Source organism: Podarcis pityusensis, assembly GCF_964106645.2.
Source record: "Podarcis pityusensis genome assembly, chromosome: 4".
NCBI lineage: Eukaryota > Metazoa > Chordata > Lepidosauria > Squamata > Lacertidae > Podarcis > Podarcis pityusensis.
The window spans coordinates 52,654,850-52,679,084 of NC_138027.1; the positions used below are offsets into that span (position 1 = coordinate 52,654,850).

The 24,235-nt window shown below is 40.0% G+C and overlaps 1 protein-coding gene and 1 long non-coding RNA gene across 3 annotated transcripts in view; one reads left to right on the forward strand and one right to left on the reverse strand.

Moving 5' to 3' along the window:
- The window catches only part of PAXBP1 (PAX3 and PAX7 binding protein 1), a 28,548-nt gene extending 8,445 nt beyond the window's left edge, over nt 1-20,103 (reverse strand). The window contains exons 1-14 of one of the 2 annotated variants that reach the window (XM_081003582.1): nt 19,475-20,103; nt 15,949-16,074; nt 14,849-15,025; nt 13,696-13,917; nt 12,669-12,772; nt 11,599-11,819; nt 10,235-10,424; nt 6,023-6,146; nt 4,597-4,696; nt 4,049-4,164; nt 2,748-2,947; nt 1,974-2,118; nt 1,741-1,862; nt 65-141 (exon numbers count right to left, since the gene is read on the reverse strand). In XM_081003582.1, the coding sequence (XP_080859708.1) occupies nt 65-141; nt 1,741-1,862; nt 1,974-2,118; nt 2,748-2,947; nt 4,049-4,164; nt 4,597-4,696; nt 6,023-6,146; nt 10,235-10,424; nt 11,599-11,819; nt 12,669-12,772; nt 13,696-13,917; nt 14,849-15,025; nt 15,949-16,074; nt 19,475-19,952 (2,402 nt within the window). In that variant the 5' untranslated portion in view covers nt 19,953-20,103. Of the gene's footprint in view, nt 1-64; nt 142-1,740; nt 1,863-1,973; nt 2,119-2,747; nt 2,948-4,048; nt 4,165-4,596; nt 4,697-6,022; nt 6,147-10,234; nt 10,425-11,598; nt 11,820-12,668; nt 12,773-13,695; nt 13,918-14,848; nt 15,026-15,948; nt 16,078-19,474 lie in introns of both variants that reach the window. The other variant, XM_081003581.1, reaches the window with a different exon arrangement.
- Nucleotides 20,104-20,252: 149 nt separating this feature from the next.
- LOC308476156 lies at nt 20,253-24,207 on the forward strand. The gene is made up of 2 exons (XR_013985775.1): nt 20,253-21,766; nt 22,777-24,207. It is a non-coding gene; the product is annotated as an uncharacterized lncRNA (long non-coding RNA).
- The last annotated feature ends 28 nt before the right edge of the window (nt 24,208-24,235 follow it).

Consider the following 24,235-nt stretch of genomic DNA (forward strand, 5'->3'; position numbering starts at 1 on the left):
TGATGTGAACTGTTGATGTGATTTTGTCATAATACTAAAAGATTCTGCAAACCAATAATCTTACCTTTTGGGATAAAGTGGCATGAATACATCATCATCTAATGTTCTCCTCATTCTAAGCAAGAGGCCTTTTAGTAATGTCTGAAAGAGTTAAAAAATTTTAAATTTCTTTTTAGCACAAATCTAACCAAATATCCCAGTAGATACTAGTGCTAGAGAAGTCTGTCATGATACCAGATTATTTTTACCAACTTTATATTTTCCATTAATTTGAATTATGCAAGTTAGCAGAAATGGGACACACTAAATTCTGAAAAAAATGGGAGGCACTGAATTAGTGTATGCAAAACAGGGTCTTCAGGTGATCCCTGAAGATCTTTTCTACAAGGACAGGATTTGTTTTCAGCATGTCCTAGAAACAAGTTCCATAAAAGTCACTAAAAACAGTGGTCTGGATGCAATTGACTGCGAGAGGATTTTGTTCATCTAATTGTGCTTCTCTGCCTCTTGCTGCAGCCTCCTGGAGACAACAGATTTTCAGTTAAAAGAGGGGATAAATAAGTTTTTAGTTTTCTTTAAAAGCAGACTCATCTATTCACATCTGGAATATGACTGGCAATTTCTAAGCTACGTTTGATTAGGTGTTTCTGAAGGAGTAGCAGCAGATATTTTGGAAATGATCACAATTCAGAGAGTTTAACTTAGTGGGCAGCATTAAGCCATGGGCACAGTAGTGATATAAATATAACCTCTCCTGGTGTTATATGAAATATTCCATCAGGGACCTTTGTAAACTCTCTTAGGAGTTCTGCAACTCTCATTTGCAGTCTGCTATTTTCATCATTCCAATAAAGCAATGAACAGAGTAGTGATACAATGACTACTGCAATCAACACAAGATAATATTACCAAGGTAACTATCTGTAAACAAACAATAAACGTCCATGAAAATGGCAAAAGTAGTTTATTTCCAAAATAGGTTTTATCTTAAACAATTGCAAATGCAGTAAATGAAGAGTTCACTTTTAAAATGCCAGTGGTTCAGTGCTTGGAAGTTGTTCTGATAATCCGGCATTTCAACACTAAAGAGCGTAGTCATTGAGCTTTGTAGTAAATAATACAGTAGCACCTCGGGTAACGTAAACTTCAGGTTGCAAAAGTGGCAAACCCGGAAGTGTTTCACAGAGCACACATGCGCAGAAGCTGTCTACTGCACCGCGCGCATGCGCAGAAGCGGTCTACCATTTCTGTACATGCACAGAAGCGGTCTGCTGCCGCATGTGCAGAAGCGGTCCCTCCAGTTGCGGAAACCTTGGGATCCGACCGGAGCTCCGGAACGGATCCTGTCCGCAACCGGAGGTACCACTGTATACAAGAGTGTATACAGTAAGAGTGTATACAGAGTGTATTTAAGTAAATGACTTAAAGCAGGGGTATATCTGTCCCCATCTGCATGTTTCCATTGGGAGGAGCATAAAGAGAGGACGATGGACAGAAACTACTTTTGCCATTTTTATGGACATTTATTGTTTGTTTACAGATTTTCATCATTCCAGCAACACATATTACTGTGACACACCAATCCCTAAATAGTTACCAGTTACATAACACAAGGGAACTACAATTATTTCTATTTTAAAATTAATTTAGGACTAAGTGCAAAACATGAGTAAATGTCTTAACAGTAGCAACCAGACATAGCAGTCCAGTCCTACAAAAAGATAAAAGAAAATTTTTTACCTGTGTGTTTTTGTTTTCTGCATGTACCACTGATGGATAACCATTTACTAGTTTCTGGGTAATGGCTACCATCCTAGATGTCTGTGTTGTAGAAAAAGGGTCCCATACATTTTCAGCAAGTACTAACAACAACAAAAAAGAATTATTACTTCTCAGAACTAAGTGTTAAGATGATGTTGCTAAAAAATTAGAAACTGTTGTGCTTTTAAAATGACTGTATGTTTATAAAGTACCTGTTAATTTAGGCAGAACCACTCTTTCCACAATAGTAGGCAATAGTGAAACATCAGCATCATCTTTCTCTTGGTCATATTCTTCACATCCATAAAATAGCAAAGATTCAAACCACAGCATACTCTCAAAGTCTTGGCACTTATCCTATTAAAATAAAACATTGCCACTATAAATATGGTTTTTAAAACAAAATACTAATCAAGTGTGAACACTCTATCAATATGTTAGTACAAACATTTAGGCTAGGTGCCTCCTTTTCAGAATGTCCTTGTAGTGCCAGGAGCACATCATCTTTTCTGAGGCTGCACTGGCACTGATGTCAGCATGTTTTTTTCAGTCACCTATTTGCAAACTACTGCGTCAAGGCTGATCAAGTTGTAGAAGCCACTGTTCTGCACTGCAATGCCATCAATATACTGTCGCAGCAGGCTGACAAAGCAGCTAGTTTCTGTAGTTCAGGCCCACCATTTGGACATTTATGACCCAAGGTGGCTTCCAACACATATAAAAACATAATAAAACATTAAACTTTAAAAACTGCTGATACAGGGCTGCATTCAGATGTTTTCTAAAAGTTGTATAGTTATTTAACTTCTTGATATCTAACAGGAGGCCGTTCCACAGGGATGGCCCCACTGCCGAGAAGACCCTCTGTCTGGCTCCTTGTAACTCCTCGCAGTAAGGCCCTCAGATCCCAGGCTTCTAATCACTTCTATGTAACCATTTTACCTTAACAAACAGAACACAGTGAGCATGTTTCAACATTCTCTCACCTCCAAAGGGTTCCAGGTAAGTAACTGAAGTCTTATTAAAGGATTTAATAGCTTAGGTAAACAAAGGCCAATATAAGCATCATTGTAAGAAGACGAATACTTGAAACGCCATGCTTCAAACTGCGACTTAATGGCGTCAATGGATGAAAAGTTTTCTACCACATCTTCAAAAACTTTGCTGGACTCCTTCAAAATGCGATCTAGGGTAACAGTATTTTAAACAGCATAAATTAATCTCCTGCTTTATATCTGCAATGCAGTTTCAGGCAAACTTTCAAGCAAATATACTAGAAAGAAATTGTTAATATCTATACCGCTTTGGTCAGATACAGAGCTGAATGTGCACAAAGAGCCAACCTTCTTACCCTTCCTTCCTCATAGCAGTCTCCTATGTCCTCTGCAAATATTCTCACTGAGGGGCTTGGGACCCTGCTAAATGGTGGTGGATTATGGTGGTGGCTGAGTGGAAATGGGGAGGTAGCCTTTTCCTAATTTCTAGGGATCCCTCCCTTTCCCCCTTTTTCAACAGGATCTAGACCCTTAGCAGAGGGTGCTGGAGCAGGGGACTACCAGGGGAGGAAGGGACAAAGTCAGCTTCTGCCATCCCTGTGACACAGTTCACTCTGAATCTAGCCCTTTCTATTGTTTGTATTCTGCCTTTTTATAGCAATGGCATAACAAAGTTATTTTTTCGAAAGAAGTTGGTTTTACAACTACTGTACAGTGTTTACCTCAATGTATGAAAGTACATGACTTAATTCGAAAGTGTGCCCGTGGTGATAATCACTTGAAAGCACAGCATCATGGAAGTAGTTCCATGTGGCAAAAAAACCCCTGTGAATAGTTCCACTTCAAAGGAAATACATGTAATTATGAAACTTACACCCTGTCTTTTGTCTGTAACACATCCTGAAGGAGGCTTACAATGAAATTCCTGATCCTGACTATTCAGAGAAAAGCAGCAGTCAAAAGAGAATAAAGAGGAACATGGTATGAGCCAAGAAGCCTGACTTCTGCAAAGTGAGTGTGTGTGTTTTACAGCAGGAGGTTCTCCTTGCTAGTAAGATAAGGGTTAGACTAGGGCTGGAATTCCTTCTCCAGCTGCCTGAAATGAATGGCTGATGATGGCAGGGAGCAGCATTGGCCTCTGTCATTCTACAGATGAGGTAATAATTCCACATTTAAAGCTGCTTAGAGCATGGTTTAAAGTGTCATACAATCTAATCAAATGAAATTTTCTCTACAGAATACTGGGATTTAGATATTACTTTGACTTCTGACATTAAGATAAATAATCTGACCTCGTTCCATATTGAAGTTTGTAGTATCTGTTGAAGTTTCTTCGTCATCACTAGAAAGGCCTTCAAGGTGATCAGCCATCTTCCCAGACTGCTCTCTGGCAAGTCTACGACGAGCCCTATTAAAATGAACAGAACACCATGTTGCATTGAAGTTAGAAAACCAAGCTTTTCCCAAACAAAGGGTACTTGTTATTTTAAGGAGGGATGCATCTTTCCTGCTCTCCCTTATTTCAAGAGGAAATGAAGCAGAGTTGAAGCCATCTGACATGTTACAGGACATGTGTTATTCGATGACTACTACCTCAGCCCTGAACATTTTGCTACTTTCCCCTTCGCCTTAGTTTGGGATTTGTCATATATCTAGCAGTCAGCCTCTACCTCCACTGTGCCACACTATGTAAGACTCAAGAAATGTTATACCTGCAAGGCGAGTGGCCCATCATTTATCTGCAAGCACTTGAATATGCAGGCCGTATACTACATAGAGACAGCAATCATACAGAACATGCATTCCAGTAAATATAGATGTAACCTAAATACTGTTGTACCTTCTTGCTTCTCTTTCTGCAGTCCGCCTTTTAACATGTTCTTGGTACAGTGTTCTGTCTCGTCCAAAAGAATCAAGGTTTGGTGCCATCAGTGCTTTACCTGTGAGAGTACAAACACTGAAATTAGAACACCCACCCTCCAGTTACAGGAAGCACAATAATGACAGTGTTTTTAGCGGGGATTTTTCTCAGTGGGTCCCTATAAATCTGAAATACATCTATAAGTTTGTCAATTATACCCCCCCACACACCGCACAGATAAAGTGGCGGTGGCTGAATTATCTTCTGAAGCGATTACCAATTGGGTAAAATATTTGAGTGCCTTCATCATTATGTGCAAAAAAAAGAGTCACAATTAACTTATCACTCAGAACTCTTCAGTAACAGTAAACACTTAAAAAAACTACAACATAAATAAACTGTTTGTATTGTTTAAAAAAACATTAGTGTTCAACATTTATATGGAGTCAGACCATTGTTCTATCTAACTCAATATTGTATGTAGTGACTGGCAGCAGCTATCCAGGGATTCAAGCAGGGGACATTTTTAGTTCTCCCTAGAGATGCCAGTGATGGAACCTGGGACTTCTGCATGCAAAGTAGATGCTCTGTCACTGAGCTACAGTTCTTCCCCTCTCCATACAAAAAATAAAGAAAAATAGTCCTTTAGTACATCTAAAACAGTTCGAATTTCTATTCTTGGTGAACAATACTGAAGAGTATCAGGAACTGACAAGATTTTCAGTTGGTATTAAGACAATTAGTACTGTTGTAGGCTACAATCTGATATCTGATTGTTGTCATATACTGAACATTTGAAAACAAAAACTAGAGAATTTTTGAATGAATTTTACTGTTATCTACCAGCTTGGTATCAAAGAGGGAATAAGATTTCACTATAAGTACTCACTTTTGCATAATTTATTTTACAAATTTGTCCTAGCAAAATTGTCTAATACATATAAGACAGGAATGTTAGCACAAGTATTATTTGGTCTAATGTTAGAAGTAATGAAGGCATGCATGGCAAACTGTACCTAGATTGTGTTGGGTGGGTGGGGGGCTTTTTGTAAGCTGCAGAAATAAATATTATTCAAAAGCTAAACTTTGATAAGAATCGCCTACATGTTTTTTTAGGTTTAGAGAACATTCTAAAAAATACTTTCAGGAAGTGAGGAAAAGACAACATACAGTTACACACACATCTAACGTGTAAAAAGGGATCGAAGCAAGATGCTATAGCTTTCAATCACTGAGACAGAGAACAAGAAAGGCACTGTATAGAGTCTGAGCTAAGCTTCTTTAATCTGATTTTTTTTCTACCAGATTTAAACCAGACATGCTTTCTGGTTTCACTTTAAATTAAAACTGCACTATGTAAACAAGGTTGTTTAATGAATAATAAAAACCTTCAAGATGGACTGACTTGAATGGCTTGAAAACTCCGAAGATTCATCTTTAATATCATCTTGTCGTCTTTGGACAAGGCGGGAAGCTCGCTGTTTGTACAGCTGATGCATTGCTGATTCAAGTTCGTTAATCAGGAGCACCTGTAAAAATATAATACTCCGTAATAAAAAAGTCTTCAAGTTTTAACTGTATGGGATGCCACCCTATTCCAAGATATACAGCTACACATTTAGCTGCATCGCTTTCTTTTTACTGTTTTAACAACTGACTGCTATTTAACTCAAGAAAAGTGCATAGAAAAGAATGACAACAAGCTACCTCACGGAAAGCATAAGAACAAGCCTGCAAAGAAGTCCACAAAAGTTACTGGTCTGTAAGAACATTTACAAGGTTACCCTACAATATATATTCAATAGAAAATTATTTCACTTGGGAGTAGGCCAAAAGAAAAAAGGGAAACTCAAAGCTTCTTTACTTGATCACTTGAGGGCAATTTGGACTTGCCATAGACTATTAGACATGTGTTTACTTATAAGCCAAAGAACAAATATACAGTGCTGAATCAAGAGTTAAGCACAAGAATTACCAAGTTAACTTCCCCATTCCCTCTTCCCCATGTCAGCCCTTAAGCACCCCAAAATGCTCCACATAGTGTTGGGCAACTCTGCTGAATGGGGTGGGCTATAGTGCAGAAACTAGGGAACCCCCCCCAAACCTGACAGAAGCAACTTCTTTTGTATTTTAAAAATATTTTATACCGTTTTACGAATTATTTTGATTTTAAATTGTTGTAAGCAGTTCACAGTAATATACAGTCACTAAATAAGATTGGATTAATAATTATGTAAAAAAGAAGGTGCCTTCGCCTGATTTTAAGGCATTCCCCACCTTCACCTTCAACATAACTCCTAGTCACCTGGATTTGCAGGAATACTGCACAGGCTAAAACGTGCATTCAGAAAGTCACTACACATAGCTCCCCATTTGAAGCAAGCAATCACTGTGGAGTTGGATTTCAAGCTGCTATGGCCCACCTGCTTGTTCATCTGAATCTATCCTTAATTAATTCTTTCCTCTACTAGTAGTCCAAGTAATTCCAAATTTGTTTTAACTGTTACTTAATAAAAACTGTTCTAGCAGGGACTTTGCAATGACCTCAGTATTTCATGAGATCACTTGATGAAATATTAATGCACAATAAAAAACTTTCTTTACAAATTGAGAAAGACAGAACATTTCAAGGAAAAAGTGAATTTGCATACAGGAAATATCGCTCTCGGAGGTGATATAATGAAAAAAATATTAAATATTGGACAGAAAGCACAACTTCTTCTTTTTAGTCAACATTTTCTTAAAAAATAAAGGGCAATTTTTAAAAATCAGTCTTGTAACCCAATGACTGAATGTATTTTCAATAAAGTTTATTAAGGAACTGGAAAGATTTACTTACATTCACAAAAGTCCAAAAGCAGTTACAAACATGAGCGTTCATGCTAGACACAAGGTTGTTGTTTTTTAACCTATTTTAGTTATGCTACTCTTGACATTTTTCCACCAGCAACTGAGGCTGAGTGCCTGCAAGCACTACCACATCTACACAATGCATCCTGCCATGAACATCACAATTTCTCCATGAGTAAAGCAGAATCCTCCTCAAAAATTCAAGTCTATTCAAGCTTTGATATTCTTTACCAAAATATTCAATTCAACTTTGCCAACTCAGGGGAAGAAGGAAAGAGGCAGAAGCAAACATGAGACAAGTGCATAGCCAAAGAAGACTGTTGTTTCACAAGCAGGAGCATCCTATGTGAACAAGCAGGGCAAAGCTATCTTGCTCTGCCTCACATGCTCATCACAATCCATTATACACAACCACACTAGTGTAAAGTGAATAGGACTCTTCTTGCATTAGTTAAAAATTCATTACTAAAATGAAGCAAAGCCCACAAATATTCAGAGTGCTAGCTACAACAAGTTCATAGTGCAATTTTCAGGTACGTTTAACGAGTTTCCTACCCACCCTACTGAGATCTGAAAACTAGGTTACTGCGACACAATTTTCTGCTTCACTAGTCTTTCCTTGTCTGTCTTCCTATTTAGTGTAAAGAATCTAAGTTTTAGACAAAAGTTTTTTCATCCATACCGAAGAGTCGTTCCAAACCCATAATCATACAGTCTATGCTCATAATTTTACTAGCAGAAATCTGGATTCAGATCACCATACTGGAGAAATGGAGTAACCTGATCAAGACCTACTGATGCATTCTTTGAAATCATTTTGCTCATTTGCAACAGAATCCCAAGCACGTTTACTCAGACATAAGTCCCATTGTATTCAATGAGATTTACTACCTAGTGCCCAAGTTTACCATTGCAGGCTTAATTTATATTTTAACTGTTATACTTCTGCACTTGAATAGAACTACTAGTTTTCAAAAATACAGGATTGAATCCTACTTTCTATTCACAGGATAGGATATTCCAACCTTCCATTTCCTTCTACATCCCATGAAAGTCTCCTTATAAGACTGGGGGAACCTCTGGGACAGTATGGCTTATGATGCTGAGTGTTGAAGTAGGGAGGATGGAAATCCTGAAAAACCAGGGGCTGACCAGGGGCATGAGCCTTTGATTTGCACAACTATACCTTTAGATCCAAGCCAAAGCAACTAACTACATTTTTTAAAAAAACTTTCCAGGGAGATACAGGGAAATGCAAGGGTAAGGGAAAGACTGGCTGATTGTTGTATACTGCATATCAAATATCCGATTCGCCTCCCTCTTGGTGTCCAAACCTACTGCTTCATGATTTAACTGAAGGTTTACTGGCTCAATTAGTGGGACCAATCTGTTACAGGAATACAGAATAAAAATGGAAATAAAACTTCTAATAAGCATTAAAATAAGTTATCTGAAGTTTACACTTCCACCAACAACTCCAAAACCATTGCAGCTTACATTTCTACCAAAATCTAAAAACAAAACAAAACATTCTGAGACTTTGATACTTGTTTATTTAAATGGATTGCTTTCTCCTGCTCTGGGGGCTAGGGCCCTATTCAAGTTACAAGACAGCAGATTATGACTGAACATCAATATCTTAATAATAGTAAGAGCTGTTTGACTATGGAACCAACTCCATAGTCATAGTTAAGCAGAGGTTGGATGGCCATCTGTTTTCCTGATTATAATGAACTTGCTTATGTTGTAACTGCACAATATTTTCCAAGCCTTGGATTTTCTTCTGGTACTTTACCTTCAGATTACTGAGTTTCCAAATTATTTGCACCAGGAGGTTTATTATTTACAGATTAACACAGATATTGAACTTATTTTTTTATATGGTGCCACCAATGTGCATGGCACGTTACAGTGCACAAGTGGTCTCGTCCCTTACTAGATAGCTTACAATATGACATAATCAATAGCAAATTATCTCCACAGGAAAGTTTAAAAGAATTCTAATTCATTTACGTTTAGTTTTTTAAAGATGAAACAGTAGAAACAGGAAATTCATCCTAAACTTGGTGCAAACTGATGCCAAGTTAATCAGTCCTATGGAATTCCAGGAGGCTTACTCCAGGTTGAATGTGCATGGGATTGAAGCTCAATCCCAACAATTTTTTTAAATGTATTTTTTAAATACATCCTTCCAGTTCTAGGAAAGGCAAGTTGCAGTACAGATTAGTAAAGAACTGCCTGAAATCCAATTTAAAAGTACAACACTTTGTAACGAAAGGGTACCTGGCACTTGACACTTATCAGCAAGATAAACTGCTTTTTTCAAACCTTGCTTTAAAAACAGTATATTCTTCCTATGAAACTGGCCTGGGTTTCCAATATGCCATGGGGAAACCTGGGCTTTAAGTGTCCTTCCTTAACCAATCCTGGCTGCGAAGAAACTGGTCTGTAGAATCCTTATGTAGGTCTCAAGTGTTGTTGGGTTTTTATGCTGGGAACCGGGAAATGCAAATTAAACAACCAGAATCTGAGTCATCATTGAGAACTACAATGGTTTTCAGAAATAAAATGCTTCTAAGAATGAGAAAGGTGGCATCACAACCTGAATGCCAACGCTGTTGTATTCCAACAATGACTTACATTGTTTTCACCACATTTAAAACCAAACCTTCAAACATGTGCCGAGTGTTTCATTGGCATGTACAAGAGAACTGAGCACATACTAAACTTCGTTACTGAAAAAGATGAATATATTTTGCATTCTTACCTTTTCATTGAAACACTCAAGCAAGTCTTGGACATACCCTCGCATTTCTTGCAGAAATTTATACCGTTCACCAACACCCCCAGAAGACCCTTCCAATCTTTCGATTGCCTTGGTAGACTCGTCACGTCTTTGCAGATGCTTCTCATGTTGCTGCTGATTTGCTTTGTGAAATTCTCTCATTGAGTCCAACCTAAATGTCAATGGATGCACGTTTACATCCCAAAGCATACTGTAACCTACAGTATACATGCACTATTTTTCTTATAGTAAAGAAAACTACAAGAAACAACATTTAAAGCTGTACTGACAGCTTTAAAGAGATGAGGAAACTGTGGCCTTCTAGGTGTTATTGGTCATCTCTACTGACCACTGCCCATACACAGGCTGGTGGTCCAAGGAGGTCAGTTTCTCCATCCTCACACTACCCCACCCCAGAAATCTGTGCTTTTCCAACCCTCCCCAACATTCATAAACCCAAAGCTTTCCACCTAGTAGGAGAGTGCATTACATCTTTCTCTACTCCAAAAGCACCCTGCACACTCACTACATATGCTACTTTTATTTCTTCTTCCAGCTAATGCATAGTATACCCAGGGATCCTTGGTGTACCCTCTACCAACCACACACAAAAGTGGCTGTTTCTTTAGTCAATTTTACCTCATTTCTGAATTGTGTTTGAATCCTATGTACATATTATGTACATAAAGCACCCCGGTTTATATGGCTCCTTATGCTATATACAGGGTATTTATTATCTAACCACATTTCCCTCTGCATACTCAGTATCCTGAATCCCAGTTGCTCTCAACAGAAATGGGAAGCGCACAACAATTTCTCTGACCTTAACATTAAGAACTTGCTAACTCAAATACTTAACCTTAGATTAAAGGTGTCATTATTTATCTATTAATCTGACTCACCTTCAAGCCATTACGACACATGCTTATAGTAAGAAGCACATGCAACTGCTCAGTTAATCCATGTTATTTCCAATTTTCAGTAAATGTTACAGCATTTAAAACTTCTAAAAATGTAATGTTAAGCCTTTGTCTAAAATGTTTACCTATTCAGAAAAGAATGATTTATACTTCTCATAAAAATATAATGTGGTAAGCTAAGTATTACTGTTCTTTCAATCCCTGGGCTACAAAATTAGTTTTCAGTGTCCATTCTTTTCATGTACCAATCTTCAACATGATCAAATGGTCATTTCCAGAGAAGTAATCCAAGCAGCCTTTTGAACAGTTTGTTTTCTTCCTTTTTAAATGAGGATGTATGGGCTTCCATTGATGAAATTCTGCATCTGCCCCCCAGACTGAACCTAGAGGACAGGTCTTAAATTTTAAGAAGATGGTGTGCCCTACCTGTCTTTAAGCTGTTTCTTTACCAAATCAATAGTAACAGGAGTCATCTCATTACTGGGAGTTTTGAAAGGTACTGTATTATCTGTTTTGTGAGATTTTGTCTCCGATGATCCATAAGCAGCATATGTGTAAGGAATGCCATAAGATGAACCATAAGGCATTGTATGGTAAGTATTCTGGTAGTACAGGTTATTCACTTCAGCAGGTTGACTTGCTTGAACCTATAGGAACAAAATATGTGTAAACCTTATTACAAAAGCAAGGTCACAAAGCTAATTCAGTCCAACAGGCAATTTTTAGAAATTATATCTTAAATTCTACCTGCCCATGTATATGTTTCATTTGCACACAAGTGCTTATCAAGGAAAGAAGCACCTCAAAACATTCATTACTCAATGATAAAACAGGGAAAATTTGCTTGGATAATTCGTCCTTTCAGCTATGCTTACATTTCTGGTATGCAAATTGTTTTTACTGAAGGGGCACTTTTATGATGGGAGGAGGAGAATGGAGGTCCCCTCTTCTATTCTTTAAAGTGCACTGCCAACCAGTCCTATTGCCACAACTGTCAGATCCTCTATTTACCTCTCACCTCTCAGTTGTGGTCCTGACCTGTTTAAGGCTTTATAGGTCAAAACTAGCACTCTGAATTGGACCTGGAAACTAATTTGCATCCAGATTAGGATTGGTATTATATGGACAAACCGTTTTGCCCAGGTGAGCAACCTGGCCGCAAAATTCTGCACCATTTGAAGTCTCCAAACCTTCTTCTGAAGCAGTGCCGTGTATAACACACTCCAGTAATATAACCTAGATGTTAGATTAGATCTAACCCATGTTTCATCAAACCCTGGTCATGTACCAGTAGGCCTGTTCAAGAAGTAAAGAATAATGGGTCAGGACAAGGTCAGCCCCAGAACTTAGCTGTCAAATCTCTATGTCACAGGTATCTACACCTCTTTTCTCCCCTCTATCACTGGCAGTTGGGGGTAAGATGACAAATCAGGAGCTTTATTTAGCCAAAGGGTCAACATTTGCTACTACAATTTTAGAATTGCTTTAATACATGCCTGAGGTATATTAATGCCTTTACGTATCTGTTCTTGCTCCCATCGACTGAGTTCTTCATCCTGTTCCCCAGCAATCAGGGCTTCGTCATCACTTCCTTCGATACCTGAGCACAAAAACATAACAATCAGTAGGAATAGCACACACTAAATAATGGCATATTGAATACTGTATTTGAGTTTTCTAAAGCTTCCATGCCTTTAATGAAAAAAGCAAACATGTAGCCCTGTTTCTGAGGGAATCTCAATATGGGGGCATGTGCCCCTACTTCATATTCTGTTGAGTGAACTGCGGTGTACCTAAGTATGTTTGAGGAAAGAAGATTTTTGCAAATTCCTGTACAAAATAACCGGCTCTGCACCCTGTGCACTAATGAGAAGACTGGAACTCAGCTATCAGCCAGATTTTGCACTTCTCTTAAAGTTGTGGCAGAGTTCACAGTAGTTTAAACTTATCAAAATATGAATGAAAATACATGTTTTTGTATTTCTTAAAATCACAGATTAATGCAGAAGAACAACAAAATTGTGGATAAACACTTGCAACAGTGACATATATCAGAAACAGGTATTTTGTCATTTTTAGTTGTACTATGATTGACCACAGGCTCCTCCTCATTCTCATTCATACTCCGATATGCAGCTACAATGACCGAAAGTACATTGTATAACTGGAAAGGCACTTCCATTTGTGCATGATGATTTCCCCAAATCCATCTCCACTCCTGATGCATTCCCCATGCCATATGCTAGACAATACCTGAGCCTCAGCAATGTTTTTGGAGGTTTCAGGGAGCTTCAGCAAGGAGGCAGAGGGAAAGCCTAACTGTGCAACTGGATTTTCATTCAAGCTTTAGAACCAAGCCAAACTGTTTACTATAACTACCAATGAATTTATAACATGCAACCTCACTATTACATTATACTATTAAGCCACTGAAAATACAGTTTTTGAAAACAATTTACGCCAAACACTTTTAATAGCAACAGCAGAGCATTTGGAACTTATTGCAACTTTTCATCATTTTACCTATTTCCTCTGCAATTTTTTGCCTTTGGGACTTCTCTTTCACAGAAAAGACTATTCTTCGCTTCTCATCATCATCTTCATCGTCACTGGCATCATTTTCATCTTCTCTAACAAGGCGCCCTTTCCCTGGATCACTGTCAAGTGGCAAAAAGTCCCCAAGCTCACGAGCCATTTGGCGCTTTTTCCTAGCAGCATGAATAAAAGCAGCATCTGGAATTTCTCCTAGAAAAAAAATGAATGTGCTTTTAAAAAGCCATCAGTTATATTCAATCGTGTGTTCACCTGCTACAGTTCCACCTGCGTTCTAATTCCAACTGGCTGCAACAGAGGCACAGGCAAGACATCATGACCTACTCCCTCAACCAGGCTGGGATAATCTGCTATCCAGCTCTCCTCCAAATATTTCTTCCCTGCAGCCATCCCACCTGGCTTTATTGAAGAGAGAGTTGATACAGCAAGGCTTGCTGCAGCAGTACTTTCAACTCCGTGGTTATGTAGAAGTATAACAATATCTGAATATTGTATGAGTAGCCACATTGCTGAGATTAGTGCTTTATCAGATAAAGACAAAATAAGAAAAAGAAAATGTAAAGCTTTCAACATGCTTAGACAGAACAAGATCTCTAAGAAAAGGCACATCACATCCACCACAGGCTGCTAATTTCCTGTGATCGGAAGAAAATGCAATTAAGTAGAATCTGTAGTAAATAAGACCAACAGAATCAAATTTACTAAGCCAGAATTAGTTCTAAATAATTCATGAAACAGAAGTCAACAAGAAAAATTTGTCAAAGAAGATTAAGATGGACTATGACTTTTAAATAGATATTCAAAGATGGAAGCCGATCAATTACATAAACTAAATCAAATCTCAATATTCTGTTAAGGTATTAATAAAAAGTGATCTAATTAAGATAATGAATTGGTTTCCCTTTCCCCTAATTTCAACTTAAAAGGCCAGCTAAAAATACCTGGTCTCTGAAGTAGAAAGGAGCAACAGCTCCAAAAAGCCCCCCATGCTGTGAAGATAACGGAACTGGAACTGTGATGGGGCATCATCCAACTACACTGATTGACACAGCCCTGCCTATGGAATGAGAAAGGCAAAGAATTCATCTCAGGATAGCCTCCTCCTGAGAAAAAATACACTAACCTGGACGCAGAACATTCAGAGAAGACAAAGTACTTGAAAATGCTCCTACAGCTTTTGGCTTTTCTTCTTCTTTCTCACTTTCAACTTCCATCTCCTCTTCTCCTTGTTCACTGTTTGCAGCCCCATCTTCTTGAATTGCATCTTTAATCTGCCCTGTCTTGTCAGCAGACTGTTCAGCTGCAAAAAAAAAAAGTGTGCTCTTGAAGTATTGTTTTGGAAAAATTATTTTAACTGTTTTTTTAGAAACTCACATGATATACACCTGAGATAATAGCCCTGTGCAGTTCACAGATGTGACCAAAACTAATGAATTTTGGAACTAGAAAGTACAGTGAAATAATTGACAAATATGAAATATTAATTTGATTTCAACTGTTCCTTAAAAGGTTGGGGAAAGCACGTGTAGGAAAGGCTGAACTAAAACGTGAAGCTTAATAAGAAACGTTATTTAGGTTATTAACATACCTTAAATTAGGTTAAGAACTCTGCATCTTAGAGCTGATGAAATTTTGATTAATCTGAACCGTACTTTATTTGAACATCTACATATTTAATTGGTACTTGGTACTCTGGTTGCTTACTGCCAGTGCTTTTTTTCTAAAAAAATGTTTAGGGGTACTCTCATTTTCCTACTCATATTGAAATACTGCCCCTCAATGAGGCCAAACTTAGATTCACAAAATGTTTAGGGGTATGCATACCCGTGTCCCCCCAGAAAAAAAGCACTGCTTATTGATCCTATATTATTTGAAACTTAAATTTAGTTCCTACCATTATCAACTACCCCTGTACTTTTTATGCATTTTTAAAGTTAGTTCTCTGTTGAAATCCCTTCCCAGGAAACTTTGCCTAGCACCAACACTGATTTCTTTTCAGCACCAAGAAACAACTGTTTTATTTTCCCTAGCTTTTAAAGTATTTTAGGCATTAGACAATATTGTTCAACTACTCTGTTTTCATCCATCAGTTGTTTTTACTATGTAGTTTACTATAGCTACATATTTTCACTTTGTAAACCACACTCAACTAGTTGAAAGCTGGCATATAAATATTTAAGCATAACATTTCCTTTTCAGCTATAATTTCAAGATAAAGATTACCATCTGCTAAAGAATTGGTTTCTGGTTTTGTCTTCGATTTTTCAAGGTCTTCTTTGTATTCTTTCTTAAGAAGCTTTACTATCTTCTTGCTATAACTTGATTTCTTCACTTTAAAAACTTCTTCTGCTTCTTTAGGAGAAAAAATAAGCATAAATGAGAGAAATTACAAATCGGCAAAACAGTGACTGTCTCTTCAGCTATATAAAAGGTGTTATATAGTGCATTAAAATATATTAAATCCATCATTTTAACTTGACTAAATCAACAAACCCAGTTTGTTTTTCACAACAGCTAATCCTTACAATGGGAGAACCCAACCCACAGCTCCTGTGCTATCCCAATACCACAAGTCCTAATTTGTTGCAAGAATGAATTCCAAGAGGTCCAATAGCAAAACAATACGCATAGCACCTGAGGTGCAATATATATATACACTTTTAATGTAATTCTTTTAAACTCTTTGTTGGATGCTCGTCTTAAAGGCTACATGCTCATAATTAAAAGGCACTTTTAATAACTAAATTTTATTATTTACAATTCTTCATAAAGAATCTTAAACCAAATCATAGAAAACAGCACACCAGAATACAAAATAGGTAAATATAATTTTAACTTAAGTTCCAAAATTGGACACCTGCAGATTAATAAGCCGTTTTGTTCACTACATGTAAGGGTAGGGTGTATTGACATGTCCTAGAGCAACGTTCTTCTTTGAAATTAAATGTTCTTCTTTGAAATTAAATTTACAGGGCTCCCCCCCCGCCCCGTCAAGGCAATCCTTAAGTCAACACATACTTTTGCAAATGAATACTTTTGCTTTCCTAACCCACACATTACCATTTCTTAATTCTATTTACCCACAGGCCTCTAGACAAGGGTTGTGCTTGTTTCCATAGGAGTACTCTTTACAATAGTCTTTCAGTCGAGTACAGAAACATGCATACAAAACCAATGCATGTAATGTCACTTATGAAGGATGTATATAAATAGCAAGCTTTCCTTTAAAATATATTTAAGTTGTAACTGAGAACCATATTTGTAAATCTTTTATTAGAGGGAAATATACACTTGGCTGCATCCTTCATAACTGATGTGTTCTTAAAGATTAATTCCCAAGTGTAAAACATCATTTTCAAAAAAAGTGATTAAGGAGGTCCAGCAAAACACACATTTGAAAACTTCTATGTAGATAAACCAAATCAATGTCAAATTGTCCAAAGTTCATGTCTGGCTTTTAGCATAGTAACTTGAGTACTACATAAGTTATCACACAAGTTTGTTTCAGTTCAGTGTCCTACCTACAATATCACTGTTTATTTTGGAGCTCTGATGAATACATTTGTTCCCAACAGTACGAAAGATTTGACTGGTTACCTCCAAAATGTTATATTAAAGGAAGACTAAGAACTTTCTGTTCTAACAGCTTTTAGTTTTTGAAATCTCTGTTATAACCTGCATTTCCTGAAATTCTGATATTTTAGCTGCTGTTTCTGGTGTTTTCCTTTTTTTATTTATCCACCCGTTTTTCTTTATGTTGTAAGCGACTCTGAATGTTTTTTATGACAAAAACATAGGATATAAGCCATTGAAAAATATAAAGTACACTCTCCACCTGCCTAATTTCCAGAGGGGAGGAAACTCAAAGAAAAAGATGTCATATACCATATTGGGCTATATAGGCAGCTTCCTACTATAAAGCTATTCTTGAGTATTTATCAAACAAAGATGTTTCATTTTTATTAGAGGAAAACAAACTGTTCTAGTTTGCCCCGGCAACTATCAAAACTTGCTTCAACATTTCACAGGGTGGCCAGATGAAATTCCACTACAGGAATTCCATATCCTCTTTTCATAGACATTTAATTGTTGGCTACTTTGTTTTTGTGCGGATGGGGTTGGGCCAAGACAGAATATCAAGCAGAAATGAGCAACACTTAAAAGACAAGACAGTGTGCATATTTTTATACTCCAAGGATGGGAAACCTGTGACCCTCTAAATGTTAAATAACATCAAGCTCAGTCACCACAGCCAATGGTCATGGATGATGGAAGCTGTAGTCCAGTAACATCTGGAGGGCCTCAGGTTTCCAATCCCTGCTATATTCCCATGCCAACAGCACAACCCTATGTGCCAACTCAATAGTTAATCCCATTGAATTAAATGAGGCTTTCTCAGAGGTAAGTGGTTATAGGATTGCTGCTTGAGTGTTAGCCCCCTACCCCCAAACAGCCAGACTTATTACTGACTAGGCTTGTATAGAATCACACTGTTCACAAACTGTCATGAGTACTGGTGTAAGACAGACCCCTACATGGGAATATTTTAAAAACATTCCCTCTCTAGGTAAAAAAAATAGGAAAGTATATAATATGTATACAGAAATGCAAAGTTTGGTTATACAAACAAAACAATATCTGTTTGTAAATTAACAAGGTACAGTGGTTGGATTTGCACCACTGTCAATGAAATATATTAAATTATATCAATGATATCAATAGGAAAATTGATTTACAGCCAATGATTTAAATTGACTCCTTTTTTTGCTGATTTAAACTCAATATACCTTGCTATCTTTGCAGTCTCTCAGTGCTCCTCTAACATTAATAAGGAAGCAGTAGCACCAAGTTGGCAGACAAAATTATTCATGCAATTAATTTAGTACAGACTGACAGTGTTGTTCTGGGAACAGGACTTATTGGCTGCAAATTTATTTTGGTCAGAAATAGAACTGTCAGTGATGACTGAAATTTATGACCCGGTTTTCATGCAAGACTATCTCTGCATGTGGCTTTTCCCTCTAACAATGCATGGATCAGTGAAGAATTAGATCCCCACCCACTTCTGTACATGTTTAAAATTAAGAGCTGCAACTGAAACATGTAACTCTTTCATACTATGCACTTACTTTCATCACACCATGGTACAAAATGCCTCATTTCAAAACCTCTCTGAGATATATCTTTGGGGCTTCCCTACAATAACTCAGTAGAACGTATGCATGCTTAATGTATGTTTACAATGAAGCACATGAATGTAATATGACATATGCATATATGTATGTCATGTGTGTGAATGTGGGGGGGGGGAGAGAAATGGAGGCCATTCTCAATATCTCCCGCGGCCATTTTACCGATTTCTCCCCAATATTTCATTTTCAAGCCAACATGTGACATCTGTACCCGATTGGAAGCGCACCTATTTTCTACTCCGCTACTGAATAATCTCCATAGTTCTGAGCTGCGACGAATTCCACATATATAGCGTAACGCAGCAAGATGTACACGCGGTGTAGGCAGTGCAGCCTAAGCGGAAGCGCTTTGCCATATGGCAGGTAGGTTGTAAGCTAGCAAAGGCCGGAGGAAGGCGGGGGACGGGAAAGCCTCCCCGCCTGAAGCAACCGAGTTTCAAATGACTGGGGAGGCAAAGCGGGGTGGAGAAGGCGAACGGCAGCGAGGGTCGGGCAGCGGGAGCAGCTAGGCCTCGGCCGAGGGAGTGGAGACGAGGGCGCCCGCTAGGCTGGCTCACCTTCTTCTTCATCTTGGAAGCTGAGGAGGCTGAGGCTCCCGCGTGGCGGCGGCGGCAGCTCCTCCTTGTTCTTGTTCTTCCGCTCCTTCAGCTTAGAAGCCGCCGGCACCAGCCCGTTGTTCCCGGGGGGCGTCTGTTGCGAAGGGGGCGGTGGGGGAGGGATAAGAACAGGCGGCGGCGGCTGGAGCTGCGGGGCCGTCAAGCCGGCACCGCCGCCCCGGCCGGCCGCTTCAGGGCCGCCGAAACCGAAGCCGCCGCTGCCGCCACCGGGACAAGCTAGGGGGACGCAGCCCGTCGGGAGCGGCAGAAGCGGCGGCTTCGGACCCGGCAGCAGGTCGGCCTCTCCAGAAGGCCCATCCTCTCCTGGCGGCGGCGCCGGCGGCTGTTGCTGCTGAGGCGGCGACTCGTCTCGCTCTTCGTCGTCCTCCTCAGACTCGTTCCGCTTCCGCACGTTCACGCGCCGCGCCTTGCGGAACATTCCGCTTAGGCCCAACCGACACCGGCGCGCGGGAAAGGACCTGCACAGAAAAAAGAGCGACGGACGCAGAGGCGCAACCCCCGCAGCAGCAGCAGCAGCAGCCCGGAGAGAGAGCGCGCGCGCGCACACCGCCGCTCGCTCCTCAACTCGCTCTCCGCAACTGCATCATCGAAGCCATAAACCCGGGAGTTGGTCACAGCGCCCTCTGCTGTTCGCCGCCGGCTTGACCCCTCCCTCCTCCCGTCATGGGGAGGAGGCGGGGAAGTGGACGGCTTGCTGCGGCAACCGAACGCTTCCCTTCGTCCACCATAGACGCGGCGGCAAGAGCGGCCGCCAGGGTGGTGGCTGTAGAAACCAGCCATCTTGAGCCTTCAGAAGCGGTGCGGGTGGGGAGAAAGGAAAGGATATTACTGTATGGGATTCTTTCTGCTGGGAACGGCGGTATTATTGTGGGGGGAGGGGCATTAAAAATGCTCCTCTGTCATTTGACTAGTGCTGTGCCATGACTGCTGGGCGCCTTTTGCTTCATCTCCTAAATGTGTTTCATAGCACAGAAGGATTATTATGCTTTCAAGTAGGGATAAAAGATCTGTGGTCCGCCAGACGCTGCAGGACTCCCAACTCTCGTCAGCTGTGACCATTGGGCAACAAAGGCGGGCGGGGCGGGCACGGCTTCCCTTCCCTTGCTTCAGGGCTGATTGACAGGTGCGTGTTCCGGCACTTGACGGCTGCATTGAGTCAGGACTTGTACGTGCAAGTGGCGGACCGAACAATTACAAGGGCAGGTTGACTTCAAAACAGGTTCCTGCGCCTATATTTTAACAGAGACTTGGATTTGTATTAATAATTAGCAGGCGACAAGTTGGGCCTCCGGGGGGGGGGGGATGAGAGCCTTCAAAATTCTAAATTCTCAGGCAGGAGGAGGGTGAATTGAAGGCAGGAGGAGGGTGAAGTTGTCGGCTGGGTAAACAAGCCAAATCGGTCCATGGTTTCTGAAACGGGAAGCAACCCAGCACTGGGGAGTCTTCTCATCCGAGGAGGTACAGATACTAGCTGTTGAAGATGTGGATTATTCGGCTCTTAACTGGCCCTGTTGGCACCTTCAAAGGTCTCCTTTAGGTAGTGATCTGGAGTAAGTGAAGGTGGGCAGGCAGCAGAGCCAGGCACCTCACAGCAAACTCCTCCAGGGCACCTCTGGATTTTTCCTTTGAGCAGGCCAGCCACCTGCTTCTCAGCATCCTCTCTGCTGCCATATTTGTGAGGCTCATATTTAGGGTGACTCTGATGCCCTCCAACTACCAGGAGAGTGGGCAAGGTGTCAGGCTGCTTGCCTCAGACACCCACAACTTTTATGACATCAGGGTTTCATGCAGGTAAATTTCCCAGCCCTATCTGGAGACACCCAAGGATTGAACCTCAGACCTTTTGCATGCTCTACCATTTGAGCTACATCCCTGTTTTGCAAGTACTCATGCCTTGGACTCTACTGAAGGGACTTTCTCTGCCTCCAGCTGAGGGGAGAGGTGCATCTCATTATTTAAGGCTGCCTTTTTGAAGGAAAGGGGCAAGTAGGAAAGGACCTGCCAGGCAGCCACAGAAGCACTTCAAGTTCCCCTCATCCCTCCCTTGATCTCTTAGCATAGGGGTGGACAGCCTCAGGTCTGAGGGCCAAATGTTGCCCTCCAGGCTTCTCTGTCTGACCCTTGGAACACTGCCCTGGCCATACCCCTCACTTTCTCTGCTTCCAAATATTTTTGCCTTGTCTGCCTGGAGATAGAGAAGGGTGTGTGTAGAAGCTAGCCTACTATATGAAGGTAACATTTTTATTTGTTGTTCACCCTGATTTTGCATTAGTACTGGCATGTGGCTCTCAGAAGGCCTCTAGAAGGGAATGTAGCCCTCTAGCTGAAAAAAGTTTGAATCTCTCTTCATCACCCACCTCTCACATCTCTTGTTCTGAACCTCACTCCTCTCCCATGTGATTATATCCACCCATGCAGTCCCCCTCTTTTAACATGGTCATATTTTGTACTTGCATGAATCTGTCTCTTGTCCATTGGCACTGATTTGGCTACATAAGCACTGCACTCTCCAGGTTAGAAACAGAAAATGCAAGTGGGGCCCTATAACAATATACAGTCATACCTCGGGATAAATACGCTTCAGGTTGAGCGCTTTTGGGTTTTGCCGCTCATACATTCGCAGGCAGTCAAAATGACGTCACGCGCATGCGCGGAAGCGGCGAAACACGACCCACACACACACAGACGTGCTGTCGTGTCTTACGTTCTGTTCGGGATGCGAACAGGGCTCCGTATTGCAGTGTTTCTGTTCATGGTTGCAGTCACTCCATTCCTCACACGCTTGGGTTTTCCTTCCATCTCCTCAACAGTCAGTCAGCATTCCTGCCCACTGACCAATCAGTGCTCATTTGGCTGTGTTGAGGGGTTGGGTTGAACACAGTAGTGCCCAATCCCAGCTACATTAAAATATTGAATGTGTAGTTTCTGAGATGAGCCATTTTCAGAAAAGGTTTTGCCCAAATGCATTGTTTTTTAAGTTGGCCAGAGTGTGCTGTTCACAGGTATGTTGCGGTATTGTTTATCTTGTCAAATATCTCAGTTATCTGCTATGGCTTCTTTTCTCCAGATTATTTAGTGTGAACTTCCTGTCCTGCATTGCAACTATGAGGTTCATGATTTAAAATGTGGTCATTGGTAACTTTGTCCTTAAGCCCATCCATGGTAAAGAAATATGGAAACTAGGATCAGCTTTGTTGGAGGATACAGCTGTACAGAGCTAGCTATAACAAAGCTGATCCCAGTTTCTGGATTCATAATACAGTACAATTTTGTCATTGCTACTGTCTTGCTCACAATTGTAGTTCAATACTTTTTTGTTAGTTGAATATATATTTTTGTTACTAGGGGGCAGCAGACTCTTAAGATATTCACTACTTTCATCTGATTATACTAGGGCTTCATCTACTATACATAGTAACAATATCAATATATTAAGTTTTATATCAGATTTTGGAATTGTTCCAAATCATTCCTTCAAGGCTACAGATGTGCACAATTTGTTCTTGGAAATATCTTTTGTCTCACTGAGAAATAATATTTAATGAAATTCAGTCAAAATCTAATGTAGACTGTAACTGCTTAGTGCTTCTGTGAACATGTCTCTACATTTTTCTCACATTTTGATATGAATTAAATGCCAGTACTTTTTACACAGGAGTTGGTGTCTTCACTAGCAGAACAATCCAAACCCCTCTTACACTGTGTTGAGGTGGGTGGGTTTGGATTAGGTGGAGTTGCCCCTCCAACCAGCTCTCCTGGCTTATCTGAGAGGAAAATCCGAAAATGTGACTTTGCAAGGGAAGGGACAGGGCTGAGCTGGCCCATGAGCCATTGGATCCTGAGCCAGTCTTATGGCTGTCACATGCCAATGTTGGCCAAAACAGCCTTGCTGTAGCTACAACAGTGTTTCTGCTGCTCCACAAAGCCATTATGGCAGAGTGGGAGGGAGTTACAATTGTCCCCGTAATGGGTTAGTTTACTGAGCAATATAGAGTATGGTGTATTGGGTGTGTGTGTGTGTGTGTGTGTGTGTGTGTGTGAGAGAGAGAGAGAGAGAGAGAGAGAGGAACCCAGCCTATAGGAGGCATTAACAACATAAGGGGGCTACATGTAAGAAGAAACAGTACCTCTGCCACCCACAGTTGTTGCTGAAGTGGCTAAAGGAGGAATGTACACTGAATTAGGACTCGTGCAAGAAGTCAGTTAGTTGCATTGAAAGTCCCTCAAAGGCATATGTTTTAATATTTCATTGCACACACATTTGCAAGCTGCACAGAAGCTTCGAAATAGAGCGTACTAGAAAACAATATAAAATACTTCAAAACCATCTTTTTTTCAGCATAACCAGGTAGCTCAAGCAAAATCACTTGCTAGTTGGCATTAGTAAAAACTGCAAAGAAAATAGCTGTGCTTAGTTAAAACTTGATGTACATGATAACATTTTCATCTGGTAAAACTGGATACATTATTGTTCACACTGTTTACTGAGCTTAGTATTCCAAATACAAACTGCATCTCAAACAACATAACTCATAAGTAATTATTATCAGGTAGTCAAATGCCAAGAGCTATGGTGTTACAAGGAGAAATCCACATCACAGTTAAATAATATGATCATGAATATTGTATAAGAAAGTCCTTTGACATTAAAGTTACGTATATTATTTCCAAAAGTTGCTGATTTGACATTGTGTTTATCTA